This window comes from Oryzias latipes, chromosome 17 (assembly GCF_053564925.1).
Source record: "Oryzias latipes strain Hd-rR chromosome 17, Olatipes_Hd-rR_3.1".
In the NCBI taxonomy this organism is placed as follows: domain Eukaryota; kingdom Metazoa; phylum Chordata; class Actinopteri; order Beloniformes; family Adrianichthyidae; genus Oryzias; species Oryzias latipes.
Window position 1 is genome coordinate 17,846,616 of NC_136253.1, and position 19,275 is coordinate 17,865,890.

Consider the following 19,275-nt stretch of genomic DNA (forward strand, 5'->3'; position numbering starts at 1 on the left):
GCCCTTCTTGAGCTCTGTGGGGTTTCCTCTGACCTGAAGAAATGACCATGAAGAACCCAGAGGGTTTTCAGAAGAAATGATTCAATGAGTGGACTTGAATGAATTACCAGGAAGCAGCAGTCTTTAGCACTCTCAATGCTTGACATTTATTGGGACTCATACAGGCCAGCACACAGCATGACATTCTCATCCCTCTGTCTGACTTTCAAAATGCAATCCCTTTTATTTCCTGGGATCTACCATCTCCATTTTTTGGGTGGGGATTCAGCACTTCCCCCAGTGGACAAATGAGCCAAACAAATCTGAAAACATAACTAACCACTCATCTCAACATAAATATAACATGACCATGATCTTAAAAAAACAAAACCACATACAACACCTAGACAAAAGTGCAAAAGTTAGTCTATGCTTTTGCTCTTCTTCATCATCTCAGTTGATGGTTCAGGCCGACTGGATGGTAAGCAGTCAATAGGACCCAGCTGATCCTCTTTTGGTTTGTCTCCTTGTGTGCACCCAAATGGACATCCTGTAGAGCTCAGCCTTGGACAAAAAAGGACAATTGGCAGAACATAGACTTCACAGAACCAATATAAATGTTAATGCAGAATACCTGACCTCTTTAGTGACATTGGAGGGACAGCATCCTCACATGTGTGTTTCTCTTTTCCAATGAGTAGTGCAGCAAGCACAATATTCTGTCTTCTTCGTGTTCTCTTCAGCATCAACCCCAATTTGTCAAGACAGATGACTCTGAGTTGCTGTAGTGCTATCAACGCCATGATGAGTTTTGTGCAGCATTAATGCCATCTCCCCATTTGGACTCAGGGTGGCTGGGATCGCCTGATTGACGTCTGGTCATTGCTGGGCCCCCGGCCCATCTTGACAGCCCTGATTGAGTGCCTGCACTGCTACCGTACGATTTCTAACAATTGGAAGGTGGCAGTGGGATGGCAGTACGGAGGGCAGGGGGCTAGCTGGTGGGTGGCCATCTGAAGTTGTCCGATCATCTGACAATTTGGGGACCACAGAGACCCTCATATCAGTCAATTATTGCGCTGCAGCCTTCCTGCCACCTTCTTATCACTGGACTGCCACAGCGCAACCTCCAAATGTACCAGTCTGGCCACTGACCAATGTGAAAAAATTGTCTGGTGACTGTTTACCTTAGACTTTTTCTTAAAAGCTCAGCGGCTGCCAAACGGCATGAAAAAATACAACTGCCCCCTCCCGATTAGAAGTCCCGCCGCGCAGCCTACTGTCCAATTTGCTGAAAGGCTTGCATTTTGGTCACAGCCTGGTGGCATTTTGGTATATGTGACCTAGGTTTAACCTCCTCCAGCGCTCAGCCAAGTTGTGATGGACCAAGTGGACAATGCTTTTTTTTCTGTGTAAATGTTCCTACTTTTCTCAAGCTGTGAAATGATACTTATTCTCTAACATAATTTCTATCAGCATATCTATAATACAAAAAAGAATGAACAGAGAACTGAAAACGTGCTCCAGCGTACAAAGCCTTGTGGAACACCTGTGGAGAGGCATTGACAATAAGTATCACTCCGTGTAAAGTTATAATTAAGGTTTTTCTTAAACTGACAAGAACTTTATCATGCGAGAACTGAGGAGAGAAAAGAAAGGAGGATGTGGTGATTTTTGGTATCAAAAATTAAAGAATCCTGTTTCGATCAATGCATTTTTAAAAAGTATTAAGATACCTAAAATGTTGATTGCATGATACTGATTCTATAATTCTGGACATAAAGAGAAAAAAATTAATTCATTTTGTTTTTCATTTTCTCCTTCAGACCCACAAAAATGTAAGTGGGAGTTTTCGGGTAAAAAATGAAGAAAGATTGACTTTCTCTGGGCAATTTCAGGGGAAACATTTGCCTTTAAATTATCGAATGCTTAAAGTTAAAGCAACTTTCAATCAGCGGCTTAAGGTAAGCTCCTTCAATATACATTTAGTTTATGCTATGATAGGGTTGGGTGTTTAATTGCTGAAATTCACAAAAATAATATTCCTTAGTACATAGAGGCTGTTGAAAATTTAAGTCCTGTGATTTACAGTTGGTTTGGGCCGACATGTGAATACTTGATGTGTTCTGTTAAAGCTGCAGCTGCCCTCATCTGCTCTAATGGAAGGAAACCTGTGTTGGGGCATAAAAGACAATGATGAGTTTGACTATCTGGCCAGAGGACGTCTGAGAATAGAACGACAGGGATACCAGGTGGGTTTAACATAAAGTAGATTTTAATATTTGTTTGACATTTCTAAGCTGGATATTTTTAGAGCCCTATGGCTACTAAGTTTGTGAAGTTTGTTCTGCTGATTTAACCTTTCAATCTAATCATTGATGCTGAGCTTTCTTAGCCTTTCGGCTTTTCTCTCCAGAGCTCTTTGCAGCAAATCATCCACCTGTATCTAATTCTATCATCTGCATACTCTTCCTCAATCCTCACACCAACCACCCTCATGGCCTCCTTCACTACATCCATGAAACCTCCACTGCAGTCTTCCTCCAGGCGTCCTCCCTGATAGCTCCAACTTCAGCATCCTTTTAACAACATCATCACTGTCACTTCTCTCAGTCTACTTCTCTGCATTTATCTCAAACATCAAACGTAACCTGTTACTCTGATGGATGTAGAAGGAAGGAACCTGGTATGGCAACCTGTTTGTAGGTGGATAACTTGCTGTTCTTCTTAGATATTTATGCAGATAAATGGGACATCAGGTAGAGTTGGCCTGCATTCTTCTCTTAGTCATCCCTTCAAGTCAAAGATTCCAAAAACTTTGGAGGTGAGCTGGTTTTCTGTTGTTCCAGTGTTGTTACACCAGTCCCAATATCTGACGATTTCATTGCTTTCTTTTTCAAGGTTAAGGCCTTTGCAGACATCTCTGTGCCTGGCAAAATGAAAAGCTTGTTGCATATAATCATTAATGGGAAAAACAGAGTGATTCTGGACTGCCTCATGTCCCAAATGTTTCTAGAAGAAACCAGGACTGCAGGACTTGAGCTTAACTTCACCCAGAGCATACTGCCAACAGTTTCCAACCTGTTTGCAAATCTATCTGCCAACATATCAATAGACAGGTTAAACCAATACTACTCTTTACTACTTTATTTTGTTCTTTCTGCTAACATGGATGTCATATTTCTTCGAAGCAACACTTTGACCATGATTTTTTGTTTTAACCATTGTCCCATTTCAGCATCTTTCTGTGTGGTTCCTTTTCTTATGGACCGGGGACTCTGCTGGCCCAAGTCAAAGGGTCTCTAAAAACATCCAGAAGTCTGAGGCTGTATCTGTCAGCAGACTTGAGGCACTCCCTGCCCAGCCTTAATTGTCTGCATACAAACCTGGAGCTGAATGGAGCTTCAGAGCAGTCTGACTCATTTGCTGAAGGTTGACCATTTTAAGAAAATACCAGTCTTTTAGTACTCGTAGAAAATTTACTTTATATCATATACTTTTTTTTGTAAATGTGTTTCTCTACTGAGCATCATAAATTATTTTGTGTTCCATTAAAATTTTGCAGAAACGATAAATTTGTATGTACAGAGAATATTAGGCAATCACCAAATCACTATTGCAAAAGAGGATGTATGTATAGTTTTTCTCGACTCCAATGTAAATAGTTGTGTCTGCCTTCCTGTTTAAGGTGTGTCTGTCAGCAGCAGTGCCCTGGTGGAGTGGACCCATGATGATGATCAATCGTTAGCCCTGGCAGAATTGCATGCAGGACCTGAACATTTAAAAATGCAGTTTCACAGAACAAGGACAGAGCACCTGACCCCTGGATGGCATTTCTCCTTAAAGTTGCAGCAACACATCAAGGCTCTGCTTCAAAGAGGTCTGATGAGCTCCTTTCAAGCTGAGGCACATTTCCAGGTGCAGGGCTTTTATCTTTATTGATTCATTGTCTTCAACACATTTTGAGGTCCATAACCTAACTTGCATCCCTGCTGTCCTTGTCCAATGCCAATCAGCTAGATCATGTGTTTCTGTCACAAACTGGTGGTGGAGAACCCAAAATGCAGGAGACTAGGCTTGGTAACAGAAAATAAAATGTTTAAAAACCAAACTGAACCATGACAAAGCTATGGGGAGAAACAAAAAGGTGATACAGCAGAGCAGATGACCTGACAAGGATGAACAGAAACCAAGACACTTGAATAGGCTGAGGGTAATCAACCGAACTGAAGACAGCTGTGGATCATGAACCTGAAAGTGGAGTGACTGACAAAAAGAAAACCAAAAACATGACCAAGAACAAAACCAAACCACTGAATCCTTACAGTTTAAAGGTTTTGTTTGACTGGACACACTTGATCCAGCCAGCTAGCAGCACGTAGGACATGGATATTTAGAAAACTAGCAGGATGGTAGATCTCAAGGACCATCGTTGAATCTACTTGGTATCAGAATTAAAATTTGTTTCCTTGCTGTTCCATTGTTTTTAAATCTGATTGTCCTCTCAGTTTGCAGCAGAGCAGCTGGATACAGGCTTGGTCCTTCTCATGGGAGATGAGAGAACAGCAAACATCCTTTTTAAGGTTGAAGCAAAAAACAAAACAGTCATTTTGGTAGTGTCTCTTTGGCAACAGATGAAGGGGCTTCGGGGACTTATTCCAACTTCCTCTCAGGTACACCTTACTTATTATACACATCATTTGTTTACATAAGCCTGTGAAATATATATATACGTGTTCGTCTAGATCTACATCTTGTCTTCATCCACTTAATTTTGCAAGACAGATAAAGTTGTTGTCTATTCCCTGTTATGATCTGAATTTTTTCTGAAAGCTTACTTATTTGAAAATCCGGCCAATCAGACAGTTAGTTAATTATTTAAACCTACGTTTTATCATAGCACATTGTCTTAGCATCAGAGTCCAGTGCTCCATTAAGCTGTTGATCTGCAATTTTTGTAATAATAATCAGGTAAGGAACAAAAAACGTTTTTCTTACATTTTGAATGTTAAAGTAGTTGCCCACATGAGGGCCCCAGCAAACTGCCTCTACCCATTCATCTACAATGACTGCTGTGGCATATAACAATTATTGCAGATTGGAGAAAATAGAGCTGAATAAAGGCAGGAATTTTGGTAGGAAAAAGGAACATTTTGTCGTGTATCTTTCAGGGTCACAGAGTTGTAGTGGTCAACGCTGATGTCTCTCTTTTAGATCCTTTAGGTCAAACATTTGTTGCCTCTCTAATCTCCCAAAAAGAAAGACTACCTTTTTGACACAGTTCTTATGTGTATTTTGTAAACAGCAATTAAACAGAAATATATTTTACACATACCCAGCAATAGATACAGGTACATCTTGAAAATTTAGAAAATCATAAAAGAGACCAATATTTATGTCAGCCATTTCAAAAAGTGACTCAAATTTGGAAAAGAATCATTACATGTAAGCTAAAATATTTACATTTTTTTCTTTCTCTAATTTGATTATTATGACTTACATGTAAATCCTCCTGTGCCGGTCCCAGATAAAATACATGTTGTGTCAGGAAGGGCGTACAGCGTAAAATCTCTGCCAAACCATCTGTGTGAAAAGTGAAAGCTGATTCACTGTGGCGACCCCTGAAGGGATATGTCGAAGGGGTGAAGAACAGCATAGAATAATACTGTAGTAACTCTGAGCACCTGCCAATCCTTAGCAAGAAGACAGCATCATGCGTGTTTTACAGGGGCTAAGGAGAAAAAGACTGTTCACCAATGGTTCAAAGTCATTTTTTCAGAAGTAAAATTCACATTTTATTTAGAAATCAAGGTCCCGGAGTCTGGGAAAATAGGAGAAAAGAGGAGAAGAAGCACAGGATCCATATTATTCAAAGTCCATTGAGAAGTTTCTACAGTCAGTGATGACTTTGGGTGTTGTGTCATCTGCTGGTGTTGGACCATTGTGTATTCTTGAGCTCCCACTCACTGCTGCTGCTGCTGCTAACAAACTATTTTCTAACTGTGTCCACACTGGCAAAGATCATGCAAACTCACCAGACCAGAACCTAACAGAAAATCTATCGGCTTTTGGGAGACACCAGTCCCAACAATGCAGAAGACCTAAAAGCATCTTTCAAAGCAACCTGAACTTCCATAACACCAAAGAGGAACACAGACTAAGGGCCTTGATGCCACAGTGTGTTGATGCAGGAATACATGCAAAAGGAGGACCAACCATGTATTGAGCAAATGTTGCCAAATTAAAATAGTTTTCTGTAATATAGCATTTAAGCACCTTCAGGTTTCATTATCTATAGGCTTAAATTATCCCGATTACTTAAATAAAAGTCTGAAATGTTTCAATCTGTAATGATTCTAGAAAAAAAAGTAAGACCAACGTTTGAAAAGACTGCTAAACACGATTGATCCATTTCACTGTTTTCCCATTTTCTTTTAAGGTTACCTGTATTTTCTTAACAACGTGGTACTACAAACATTTTCAGGGTGGCCTAAAGTTCAGTAATATATATAGTAAACGTCTGCCCTGAGAAAAAAACAAATTTTATCAACAGGGGGTTTTGTTTTCACAGCTGAACTGCTCAGGAGACGCTACAGAGAAAAGACTGTCAACTCATTGCTTTGGAGATGTGGAAGGGCACCCTGTGGAGGTAAATCTTTTCCCAATCCAGCCACACAAGATGCTCTGCATTATAGCTAGATCTACCTAATCCTAGTTTTTCCAAAGAAGGGTAACTGTTACTGTTTTATTAGAAAAGATGGTCTGTATCCAACCGTAGTTTAGTATAGGCTCCAGCATCCCCGTGACCTTGAATGGCAATAACCAAGTTTAGAAAATGAATGGATGGAGGAAAAGAATGGGAACAAATTTATGCAGGAATGGAAGAACATGTTTAAAAATGTAACTAAATGAAGAAATATATGTGCTAAGGGGATAAGGCACAGCTGTAAAAAAAGAAAAACTGTAGTAAGCATGATAATTGAAAAAGGTTTATCCTGTGCTTGAAGATGTAGAAATTGTCTGTTTATTTTTTTAATCAATTTTTATTGAGAATCAACATTTCCTGTTGACTGTTATTATTGTCTGTCCGTTTTTCATGTGTCTAATACACAAACAAGTTGTCCCAGCTTGTTTGTAATTTCAGTTGTAGCAACATTCACTCAACCTTACTGTGGATGCAGGTAGAGCTGGACTTTTCTAATGGGAAGACTTAAAACTCGTGGTCAGCAGAACAGATCTGTAACCAGTCAAATGAAATGTTCTTCTATTCATAAAAACAGAATGAAGCATGTAAGACAGACTTCTGTTTTTAATTGTTTGTGTTCCCTCCAAGGCTCAATTCTCCATCAATGGAAGCTTACCTGAGATTCAGTCCAGGGCTCGGCTCAGCGTTGCCGGACTTGAGGTGCTCACATCTGGACTTAATGTGAGCAGAACTGAAGGGTATCTGACTGCACTCCTCTCCTATTCTCCATCGGCTTTCAATGCAACAAAAACCCGACGTAAAGTGGGTGCAGTTTTCACTGCTCAGTTTGAAGGTAAAGTACACTTGGAATCTGTAGGTTAGAGTAAACATCTCTACATTTATTTGTTGTGCTTTCTGTAAAGTTTTTTGTGGGCAAAATCAAATCTAAGTAAAACTGCTGAGCCAGTTGACCCTTGTGCTATCCTAGGCACTTTAACATTGGGAGTTGGGTCATCTAGACCCACTAGACAGTGCTCTGAACCTTTTTTCTTCAATGATTTGTGATCTTCACTGGTGTCCATGGATTACATGAAATCTTTCCACCTTTATCCACCTTTGTCGAGGTAGGGAGAACACATCAATGTAAGGGTGGGGTCATCTAAGATAGCACAAGGGTTAAAGACCCACTCCAATGAAAATTGTGTTTTTGGTGTTTTTAACATGCTCTTTTGGCAATTTCCTGATGATGGAGGAGATATTGAAAAGAAAATTAAGCTTAAAATTGTATTTCTGAGTATTTAGTCAAATTGGGGTGAATCAGGAGCAGGAAAAAAAATACAGTTTGAAAAAGCTTGCAGCTGTGACGTAGAAGCTTCAACAGCAAGCCACAAGCTCTCTGCTCTGCTCCATTCTGATGCATCCACTTGCAATGGATCCATGTACGTCTTACCGAGCTGGTATCTGGCTCTAAACTGTACAGCTGGATTAGTTACAATATTGTTCGCCATTTTTGTTGCATCTGTAATGTTAAGCTGGGGATGTGAGGCACTGTAAGCTAGCAGGAGAGAGTGTAAACAGAGGGTTAGGAAGTAGAGGCTGGCTCACTCCCAGCCAACGGTGTCTTCTGAAACTCAAAGGGAAATTTATAATAAACTACTGTTGCTCTGCAGAAACAATGTCCTGGAAAACAACACAGGTTTTTGGATGTTGGCTAAAAATGGCATAGTCGTAGTTAATAACCACTGGAAATGCTTTTACAATAGATCGAACAATGATCGGAGTGGGACTTTAAATAAAAAGTTGTAGACGTTAAATTAATTTCTAGTTAATAAATGACTTTGAGGTTGTTATTTAAAATACAGACGGTTTTAGATATTTTAATGCAAATGATAAAACTCAAAATTTATTTTTGATGAAAAGTTAAATACAAAGCTAAAAATGAATATCCATCCTAAAATACTAGTGCTTTTAACCTCTGCAGGCCCTCTGAAAAGTGCTTTAATAGAAGTAACTAGTCAAGACTGGAGATTACAAATGACTGGGGACATCGGAGGCTGGGGATTACATGGAGGCATTAAGGAAGCCAGATTTACTCTGAGGCATTCCGCACATGGAGAGAATAGCCCTTCCTTGCAGGTACTTTGTCATGTTAATACAAAAAAAAAATAATAATAAATTAAAAAAACCCACATGTTCTCTTGTGTCTCACAACCTTCTTTGTACTGTCTGATATTTTAGGTTGAGACATGGGGGAAAGTGACTGACTCCCAGCTAAGGTGCTCCATGGTGGTAAACCCCGAGCTTAGTTCCTCACTGGTATTTACCATCCAGGGACACCATGTACCTCATAGGTAAACAGAAACTCCAGGTCAACAATCCAGCTCTACACCAATCACACCAGGCTGCAACAAATTAATGCCCAAAATTGCAAGTGACCATGTTTTGCTGTCCAGTCAGGAGCTCGTGGTTAAGGTGGTCAACAAAGTCCCCAAAATGATGGCCTACCTGCCCTGTCAGTTAAGTTTACGGTCTCAGGTGATGCTCTGCCAAACCCGAACCTTGATATCAGCTTTGTCCTTCAGATTCACACAACAAAGTCTTTTTCACAGCTGAACCAGTCTCAGTCAAGCACAGAGGCTTTGCTGGAGATTTCATCAGGCAGGAGGAGGCTGTGGGCTCTAGGGGAACTGGAGGTCATTAAAGGTGGTTTCAGACAGACTGTGGAGGTGAAACACTCGTGTCCACAGGTACCTCAAAGCTCACTTATCTTTTTACTGTCAGCTCTGAACAAACTGCAGAATGAAAGAAACTCAGCAAAAAGGAAGTGTAACGCTTTAGATCGTGATTAGAATGTTGGCTGCTCTGTACCCCAACAGTTGGTTTCAGAAGCACTTTAAGCATCTGAAACTAACTTAAACCTTGTTTTTGTCCATGTACAGCTGAAGTCACTTCCCAGGACCATCACATTCCAGACGCTGTACAAAAGCAGGGACTGGAACTACCAACTTCAACAAGCAGCCATATGGGGGAACCGTGAGTTCAGCTTGTTTGGCTTGTATGCTGCTCCTCCAGAACTCAAGCTGGGAAACCAGACCCTGGAAGGTAAACTTCTTCAAACACAAACTCTCAAATTTAATTCCATTTATATTGAACTAATAGTGGACTGGCTTTTATATGAATTATTTTATTCTCAACAGCAACAGGAGGTTTGTAGTGTCTTCTAATATAGATAAGAGCAAGTTTTTATTTATTCACAACTTCACGTTACCCTCCCAACAATTGCTTGAAGTACCTTTGGCAGCTGGGTGGTAATAGAGTCCTGTAAATGACTGTTTGTTGGCTCTCCTCAGTGAGTTGGAGAGGAACTGTAAGCACACAGCCATAAAGCAGATCCCTCCAAAGATGTTCTGCTTACACCATGACCAAATTCTGGCTCCATTTTGTTTTTTCACCTTCCAGTCGCCATCCATGTACTTGCAAGGCCTCAGATTGTCTTTGGCATTGTCAGGATTCTTCACACTTTAAAAAGGACTACGGACATGTTAATATTCCTTTTGTTCATGTGCCTTTACACATTCAGTGAGGCAAAATAAGTATCTGTGAGTCACTGATTGTGCAAGTAGTCTCCCTTAAAAAGACGAAAGGTCTGTCAGATCTTCACCAGGTTTGCCCTGACTGTAGCTGCTATTTTTGGTCCATGATGTTTTGGGGCTGTTGCTTGGCAACAAAGACTTTTTACTGCCTTCACAGATTCTCCATTATATGGAACTTCAGAGACTGGCCATGCCACTTTAGAACCTTAACATGCTTTTTGCATAGGTACTCCTTCATTGTTTGGGCCACATGTGAACTAAAACCATCCTGTCCAAATTCTCACCATACAGTACATGGCCCCATTCATCCTTTCATTATGCAGATCCGTCGTCCCTTCTCCTTTGCAGGAAAGCAGCCCTGAACCATGATGTTTCCAACCCCATTCTTCACATTTATGGTGTTCTTTGGATGAAACCCAGCAGTCTTCTTCCTTCCAAACATGGCCAGTGGCATTTCTACCAAAGAGTTCCATTTCGATCTAATCTGACCACATGGCATTCTCCGTATCGTCCTCTAGACAAGATAGTTTCTGGAAAACTATGAACATGTGCTGGCTTAAGCGGGGGAGGGGGGCACTACAGGATTTTGATCCATGACAACATAGTGTGTTGCTAACAGTTACCTTTATTTTACTGTCCCAGCTCTCCTCAGGTCATTGAGCAGTTTCCCCCATGTAGTTCTCACGATCATTTGTTCCCCATCATAAGCTAAATACATACTTTTTGCACCATAATGGAAATAAAGTCTTTAAGTTGAAAGATGAACTTGATGAACTTCATTCATCTTTGGGACAACAAGCAGAATTGGTGACTGACCACTTGAGTTACATATTTTCCAGTTAAGGTTCTCACACTGGAACAAATGTTTCTGTAACCATGGCTCACCTTGGTCATTTGTTTATTTCATTACCTTTTCAGTCATTTTTATAACTTGCATCTTACATCATTTTCCTTGCTTATATATTTTACTCACTGCTTTTTTTTATAAGTTGCTTTATATAAACAAAAAGGATTTTCCAATGGCTAGAGCTTTTTGAAATCTTTCTCTTGTCTTTTTTTTTTTTTTTTTTTTTTTTACATTAGTGCGTATCAAAGGCCTTTCCCGTGAGACCAACCTGGATTTGCAAATGGAGCGCTCCTTACATGGAAGGTTGGACAGCATTTTACTGGGCTGGATGAGGCGAGGACAGCTGAAGAAGGTCAGTGCAATGTGAGCGATGAAAGCAATAAGAAAAAAAGAGATTTGATGAAAACATAGGAATGATTGAAATATTTGCTGTTGGATACAAAGGCTCTTTGGCTGTGTGAAATATGTCATTCCTGTTTTTGAGATGTTGAAATACACTTTTGTCCGGAACCTAATTTAAAGCGTGGGAGAGTAACTCATTTTGAAGCATGATCAGAACAATCACACACATGGAAATGATTTACCTTATTGTCTTATTGCTCATGGTCTCATGGAGACGCTTTTGATTTTGAACAACTTAAAATTAAAACAAGCCTCCATCCTGGTGCTGAGAGGATTTCTGTCGAAACATGGGAATGGGGTCTTCAGGACTTGAAGAACCTACTCTTTTTCTTTTCCCCTTGTGATTTTGTCTGTGTGTTAAAATTGTGAAAGTTGAACACGGCTGTTTTCCACACTGACTCTTTTAAAGTAACAACTTATGAAATCTTATTTAACCTTTGAAATTTTAAACTTCAAACTTGTGGAAAGAATGGTGGTACTTGTTTGGACTTTCCTTTTGAATTTCTATCGCAACCCTGTAGGTCAGAGCTCTCAGAGCCTGGAGTCAATCTGAGGAAAGCAATGAGACAAAGGTGGAGCTCGAACAGCCCTTCTTCCCTGCGCTGGGCCAGCTGTCCCTGCAGACTCTTTCCCGCAGCTCAGAAAGAGAACAGCACAGCAGCCAGCAGGTATCCAAGCATCTGAAACCGCCTGTTCATATTTCTGATAGTTTGCGAGCGTGTCAGACTTCTGTGTGAGTTTCTAGTGTTTAGCTGTGTGTGACTGTGCAGACCCATCTGTCCTGGGATGGAGTTGTCCCTCTCAACGTTTCCCTCAACCTTGATAAACAGTGGGGGGCCAACACCAGCAGGGGGCAGGTGTGTGCTCTGATGTCAGCACGAAAGGTTGGTAGCTTCTGGACATCTGCTTGAAACTGCAGCGCTGCATGTGCAGTAAATTATAGCACCTTAAAGTGTATTTTGGGAATGAGCCCCTGACAAGTAAAATAAATGTCATTGTGTTTATGTAGATGACAGCATCAGCCTTGAAAGGCTGTGTGTCACTTAGCCAGGAGGAAAACTCCTACTCACAGAATACAGTGTTGGAATGGGATAGAAGACGTGTGATGCAAAGTGCAAAGTACCAGGTATTATCTCACATAGAAAGACAGAGGATGCCCATTGTTTATAGCATTAAAAAACACAAATAATTGGTTAATCTGTTGATTTCCTTTTCCAGAAAGACTTGGTGGGCGTCCACAGCCTTCAAGTCAAAGTAGATCTGGACAGAGAGCTTCTTGGTCCGTGTCCTTCACAAACATTTGTGGCCAAAGTTGAAACCAACCTAGAAGATCATTTTGGTCACATAGTGATGCTGGGCTGGTGCCCCCCTCAGCCTGTAAGGTTTAACCTTTATCACTGCTTATTCTGTCCTCCTTTGGGGATAAACAGAAATGTTCTCCCCTATATTTTTCATTTTTTTGTTTACTCAAAATCATTTATTGCAGTTTGACCACTGGTGTCTCCAAGTTTTCTTTGGCTCCCATACAAGATGCTATTTTGGGCCTTATTGCCAAACTGTGATGGAGAAATACTCTCTCTCTTTCTAATGATTCATAAAGGATAAATCAATTTCCCTGTTGTGAAATTATCCAAAGTTCTATTTGTATTTCACTATATATTAGCGTTTAATAAACATGCAACCTTATTAGACTATATAAGGATTTAAGTTTTGTTTCAATTATACTTTTGTGTTTAGTTTTTCTCCCACAGGTTTTGTATGTTTCTCTCTGTGCAGACTCGACATGGGATCATCATCATCTGAGCAAATACAATGCACTGTCAATAAATAATAGAAAAAACAGGCTTGGATAAAAAAAAAAAATTGGATTGACCCTATTTTTCTTTTAAAAATCTTTTGTTTAATCTTAATTTTCTATTCTGTTTTTCTTCAGTGTTTGGTTCAAACTAACTTGGATATAAAGGTCAAACAAAGGAACTTTCAAAGAAAATTCTTCCACATTTTTTCTATTTTTAGATCAAATATATTTTTGTAGAATTGTACTCAAATGATTTATCTTGTTTTTTCTATTTAAAGCCTCTTTTTAGAGTAACATGTCTTCATTTTTTAGGTTCTGGCATGGTTGGGATCTCACAGAGCAAACTCGGTAGAGACTCCGTCTCATCTGCCAGTTGTCGGTCGGTCGTACCAAAGCAGCTTCACCCTCGCCCTCATCAACTCCTCCACTATTTTAGGAGCCAACATGTCTCTGTTCCCAGAGGTAAAAGCAGAGACTTACTGGAAAAAGAAAAAAAAACTTCTTTCAGAAACAATTTTAAATCTATGCACTTTACAGTGTTAAAATTGACATTTGTGAGGACTTTATTTTCAATTTTTCTGTTTCTTTCCCCAACCACTAACAGCAAATGGTTACCTTTACTGACTGTGGTTCTGCTGGAGGTCTCATCCTGTTGGTCCATTTATAGTCAGTCCTCTCTGCAGTCACTTAGTTGCAGGCTCAGTACAAAGATTGGACAGAATGGCCTCATTGAAATTATCTGGACAAATTGGACAAACCAAACCTGAATTATTAGACTGAACTTGACTTTAACAATCATTAATGTCTTGTTATTGTTATATGTTTGATGTTTCTCACACGTTCGTTGTTGATGTCTTTGAGACATTGTGAAATTTTAAATGATAGAATGAAGTGCTGGGCAACAATATAGGAGGTCAGAATCCTTCTGAGGATGCTAACCCTTTTCAAAAACTAAGTTGTTAATGTTAATAAACCTATGTGCCATATCTCAGATAGGTCATTGGAACCTCAGGTGGGAGGTTCTGTCTCAGCCTCATGGGTCAGGTCTCCAGGTTCAGGCCTCATTGGATCACAGAGAGAAGATTTGGCTGAACTGGACTGTGGAGGACCAGTGTCTTCGGACCACCGCTGGCTATAAGAGTAGTAAATCCAGAACACTCCTCCTGTATGTTACAAAACAATCTATAGTTGTAGTAATGAGAACCTGTGACTGCTTTTTGTGTAGGTCCAGGCCTCAGCGAGGATTTCACAGTATCCATGTGTGTGGAAGCCAGACGCAGTTTGATCATAAACGTCAAGAGAGGAGTTGACAGCAACAAATCGGAAACTCTGGGAGACTTGTTTTTGGGAGCAGCAAACAGGAAACTTATTCTTAGAATGACTGGTAGTTTGGACAGTTTAACTGCTGCAGAGGTAACTACAGAACACTGACAGCATCCTAGGCTTTAATTTGATCTTGCTTTCTTCAACAGTTTGCTTTTGTTTCTCTAACAGGAGCGTCTGCATTATTGGAGTGCACACATCCGCCATAAGCTCAGGGAGAAAATGAAGACATTACAGCATCTCTTCGCTGAATTAAAAAAACAGGTAGTAACCACATATTGAAGGCCCAGGAGCAATGCAGCTTCTAAAACTGTATAACCTTGTGTCCAGTTTAGAGACAGCGAGCTCCTGCAGGAGTTGAGCACTGCGCCCCTTCAGATTTCACAACACGCCACAGTTCTGCTGGAACAAGGAAGTGGGGATTTGTTGGCTACGTGGCACAGAAGCTCACTGCGCCACACCCTGACTGACACCTTGCCCCGCTTCATGAGTTTGCTGCAGCACTTCTTTTTGCTGGGAAAGCAGGAACTGAAAAGTTTGTATTCTGTCCATGTCTACTGACTTTTAAAAAATCCTGGTTTTCACTCTGCATGCTTGTGTTTACATCCCATCCTTAGGGCCGCTGGCAACTCTGGCAGGTGTGTACCACGACGTGAAGGGCCAGAGGTTGGAGGAAATGTGGAGTGAAGCAGTTCTGACTTGGATTGACAAACTGAAGGATCTTCAGGCAGTTCTGCGGGAAAACCACCAACTGAAAGTATTTTCACCCGCTGGAGTCGCCATGATCAAAGCTGTTTTTGATGTGGTAGGGAATTACCGCCATTCATTCATTTAAAGAGAACATATAATAGTAATTTAGCTGTTTAATCTTGGTCATACATTTAGAACAGCAACCATTTCTGCATCATTTCAGAAAGCTTGTAAAATAATTTAAAAACTGATCCAGTTTCCTCATTTGGGTTATCCCTCTTTTTAATGTAAGATCCTTTAGGTGGGGCTCTATCTGCTTTTAAATCCAGGTTATTTTTACATTTAACCAACCACATCAGAAAGTCTCAAATCATTAGTTGCCTTCTTAATGAATGTAGACCTGCAGTCCCCTTTTTTTCATTACAATGTATAAGTCGTCTGTTACAATGACAACACACAGAGGCTTCTTTTTTTCAGCAGACTCCTGGCAAGTAAAAACACTACACGTTTAAGAAGCAAATTCATGAAAAATCCAACTCCATAGAGAGGTTTCCTGAAAAAAGATCATGCAAAAAGTTCAACGGCTATATCTTTTTTGTTAAAAATGAACTTTATCCTGTTGATAAAAGCCTTTGAAGATGCAACTACGCGTTCTGTCTCTCACCACTCTTATTGGTGGTACAGCTGACATGTTTTAAATCACAGTGGGTTCATGTTAAACGGCTAACTGCTGCGTGATGAGCCATCTCTTCATGTCTCATAAAAATTTTAGATCCTCTTAGAAATGTGTCACAAAAAAGCAAAAAAAACAGGTCATTTAAGGGTGTCGGAGGAGAGCTGTTGCAAAATAATGCTCAGAAAGACAACAAACGCGAACATTTTTTGGCAACACATTTGACATTTTAGCAAACTGACCAGCTCAAAACAAAACACATTTTAATTTTGCATCTTGTTAATTGCAGGAGAACTGTTAGCAGAGTTTCTGCCATGAACCTGGATTTGAATTTGTATTTATATGAAAGCAATTTAGATGAATAATTTTTTATCTTAAGGGAGGATGACAAAAAAATGTCAAACTTTAAAAAACACTTAGCAAATCCAGAAAAAGGGCTTTTCGCAAGTCATTTTGCCAAGAAACTTTGATTTCCGCATGACAGAAATTTGAAATGACAAAGCAGCATCTACAAAAATGGCTCCAGAAAAGACCAAACTATGGAGTTTATGATCACCCTGATTGAAACATCAGACGTCCATAAATCTTGAACAAGTTATTCCTGAATTTCACTAAATGCTCATTAGTCCTAATTCCTACCATTCTGTGGTCATAGCTGAAATTTGGTCCATGTTGCACAAAAAATGAGTCCCCTTTGTACACGCTGAGGTTCCTGTGCTCAGATTTTGAAATTGCAAAGAAAATCTTCATCACACATATCTTAGAGATGCCACATGAATTTCAGGATCTTTCTTCTTTGAGGGAGTCTGTCATCTTGAAAAATAGCAATCTCGTTTCCCCAGATATATGCTTTAAATGAAGGTCAGAGAAGATTTAATAACTTGTCTATTTGAGCAATTTTCCCAATAAAACCTTGAACTTTTAAGAACTATGGACCTACTTGTGGCCTGTGAGAGGAAGAGAAAAAAAGCTGGAGTTGATTTTTCCACAGCCCGACTTCAAAAAGGAAAACAGAATTGGAAAAAGAAATCAACATTATTTAGAAGACATCTGTGTACAAGTTTCTCAAGGTTTAAGCTAGGCTGCACCTCCTATTATCAAGTTCTGTCAGGAAAATATTTCCTGTAGAGCAACTTTTATTCGGTTGTGTCCGAATTCCCACCTTAACCCCTAACTAATAAAAAATTATATAGTGCAACACTATGTAGTGACCTGAATTTTAAAAGCAATTCAGACACCATGCTCACTACTTTTTGAAAGATAGAAAGGTCATTTCTATATTGCATTTGAAACTTACTCCATGATTTCCTATTGCTACACTCTGCACCCATTCTTTTTAAAAAATAGGGATACGATGGTCTCAACGATATCTATTACAAGCTCAGAGGAAGAGGTACTGGATAGCTGTTGCAAGTGTAGTCCTGAGAAAAGGAATGTCTGTCTGTTGACTTTGTCTAAATCGCAGGTTTCAAACTTCAGCCACTATCGTAAATGTTTGCCAACTAACCTGTGAATCGAAGTGTGTGCATTTGTGACTCGGAGTGTGTGCAATTCTGAATTATGAGACTGTTCTGGCCTCATAAACCTGCCATTGACGCTCCTTATTGACTAAATGCATCGGATCCAGGTAATTAGCAGCAGATAAGGCAGAATTTTTAAGAATTAGCAGAATGACAGGACGTAACCCTTGTGCTATCCTAGGCACTTTAACATTGGGAGTTGGGTAATCTAGACCCACTAGACAGTGCTCTGAACCATTTTTCTTCAATGATTTGTGATCTTCACTGGTGTCCATGGATTACATGAAATCTTTCCACCTTTATCCACCTTTGTTATGGTAGGGAGAACACGTCAATGCAAGGGTGGGGTCATCTAAGATAGCACAAGGGTCTGGAGTCTGACACCCCTGGTTTAAATGTTCAGTTTACCAGCAGATGGCAGGCTTGACCCATGAACTGCTATTCTGTCTTGTGTTGGTATGGGACTACCTCAAACGTTTTGTAGTGAAGAGCAGGAGTGTGGTGAGCAGGTACAGTGTCATATTCAACTGTCTCGTCATCACAGCAATACATCATGAAATTGCACCATCGTCAGATTTGGATTTTTTTTTATGCTCTTGAGGAGTTTGAGACAAATAAAGGGACGTTTTTGAGCTTTGTTCTCACCATCAAATTGTAGTTGAGCAGAATGTGAACCGCAATGATTCATTTCATTTTTACAACAATGCCTTCATGGGTCCAAATTACTTTCCTTTTGACAAAGGAAGTGTAGAAAGGTCCAATACAAATTTTAAACACTCTGTAAATATAGAAACACTCACTTTGATCATAGGAGTGTCAAACAACAAGCTAAAGAGAAACCTGTCACGGGGGATCATTTTATAAATTAGTCTAAAGGACTTCCAAGCTTGTCGCTGGTAGAATGGATTGAAATGAATTCTAGCGTGGTACTGTGACAGGATGCAACCTTTGAAAAAGGTCCAGTTGTGAAATCTCCAAGCAACCTTCAATAACTTCGCCAAAAAAGTAGTGTGATGTGTAAACTAACAGAAAATTATGAGCTTTTATAGTGTTGTATTACAGACTGTAGTCAACATGTACTGAGCTACAAATGAATAAAAACATATTTGTAATACTTTACACAACTGTGTTACAGACAATATAAACCATTTTGTAATGTATTCCTTTTTCAGTGCACTGCTGCCAACACTGCTTCTAATTCTGCATGGAGAAAAACATTGTTTCCATGGTAACAAATGCAAATGTGATGGCAGACCAAGGATGAAATTGAGATAACATTTTCAGGTTTATTTGTTTGAGTAACTGTTTTTGTCTTGTCATTCAGGCTGGCCAACATACCTACAGTTGGATGGAAAACAGGCTTGCCACGGCTCTGTCTGGAGTCAGGAAACAACTTGCTTCTTTGTATAAATTTTCCCCCAGGTAGGACTTATGGTTGACAACGGAGAAAAGAGAGAAAAAAAACTTGATGTCATTTCTTTCATAAAAATGGCTTAAGCTTGTCAGAGCAGGGATATAGTCCTCATTTTTTCATAGTGAGAGTAGATAAATCCCAAAAGTTATTTTGTCTTTCTTTAAGTCTGAACTTCATTTTTCCCACATTTTTGGTGAGCTATTTCAGTGTTTCCCAACTATGGCTTCCAAGATACTGTTTCTCCCTGCTTTACCACACCTGAATTTATTGAGTGTCACCGTAAGGTTTCAACTAAAGTTGAGCCATGAATTGTGAGTTGGGAAATACTGAACAATTATTGGTATTTTTTTC

General features: G+C 39.8%; 1 protein-coding gene across 7 annotated transcripts in view; it reads left to right on the forward strand.

Annotated features, from left to right (window-relative positions):
* The window catches only part of LOC101165344 (uncharacterized), a 50,497-nt gene that overhangs the window by 23,409 nt on the left and 7,813 nt on the right, over positions 1–19,275 (forward strand). For 3 of the 7 annotated variants that reach the window (XR_013650722.1, XM_078935395.1, XM_078935397.1), the window contains exons 34-59: positions 1,806–1,943; positions 2,115–2,231; positions 2,711–2,803; positions 2,881–3,098; positions 3,218–3,411; positions 3,668–3,897; positions 4,488–4,652; positions 6,551–6,628; positions 7,313–7,517; positions 8,646–8,800; positions 8,903–9,015; positions 9,118–9,199; positions 9,274–9,411; positions 9,604–9,766; positions 11,341–11,456; positions 12,028–12,174; positions 12,259–12,390; positions 12,516–12,632; positions 12,725–12,883; positions 13,617–13,766; positions 14,297–14,447; positions 14,530–14,717; positions 14,799–14,891; positions 14,958–15,162; positions 15,245–15,432; positions 18,835–18,932. Coding sequence is in view for 5 of the 7 variants with exons in the window: in XM_078935395.1 (XP_078791521.1) it covers positions 1,806–1,943; positions 2,115–2,231; positions 2,711–2,803; positions 2,881–3,098; positions 3,218–3,411; positions 3,668–3,897; positions 4,488–4,652; positions 6,551–6,628; positions 7,313–7,517; positions 8,646–8,800; positions 8,903–9,015; positions 9,118–9,199; positions 9,274–9,411; positions 9,604–9,766; positions 11,341–11,456; positions 12,028–12,174; positions 12,259–12,390; positions 12,516–12,632; positions 12,725–12,883; positions 13,617–13,766; positions 14,297–14,447; positions 14,530–14,717; positions 14,799–14,891; positions 14,958–15,162; positions 15,245–15,432; positions 18,835–18,932 (3,833 nt within the window). In the remaining 2 variants the exon portion in view is untranslated. The remainder of the gene's footprint in view (positions 1–1,805; positions 1,944–2,114; positions 2,232–2,710; positions 2,804–2,880; positions 3,099–3,217; positions 3,412–3,667; positions 3,898–4,487; positions 4,653–6,550; positions 6,629–7,312; positions 7,518–8,645; positions 8,801–8,902; positions 9,016–9,117; positions 9,200–9,273; positions 9,412–9,603; positions 9,767–11,340; positions 11,457–12,027; positions 12,175–12,258; positions 12,391–12,515; positions 12,633–12,724; positions 12,884–13,616; positions 13,767–14,296; positions 14,448–14,529; positions 14,718–14,798; positions 14,892–14,957; positions 15,163–15,244; positions 15,433–18,834; positions 18,933–19,275) is intronic. The other 4 variants (XR_013650723.1, XM_078935399.1, XM_078935396.1 and 1 more) reach the window with 3 other exon arrangements.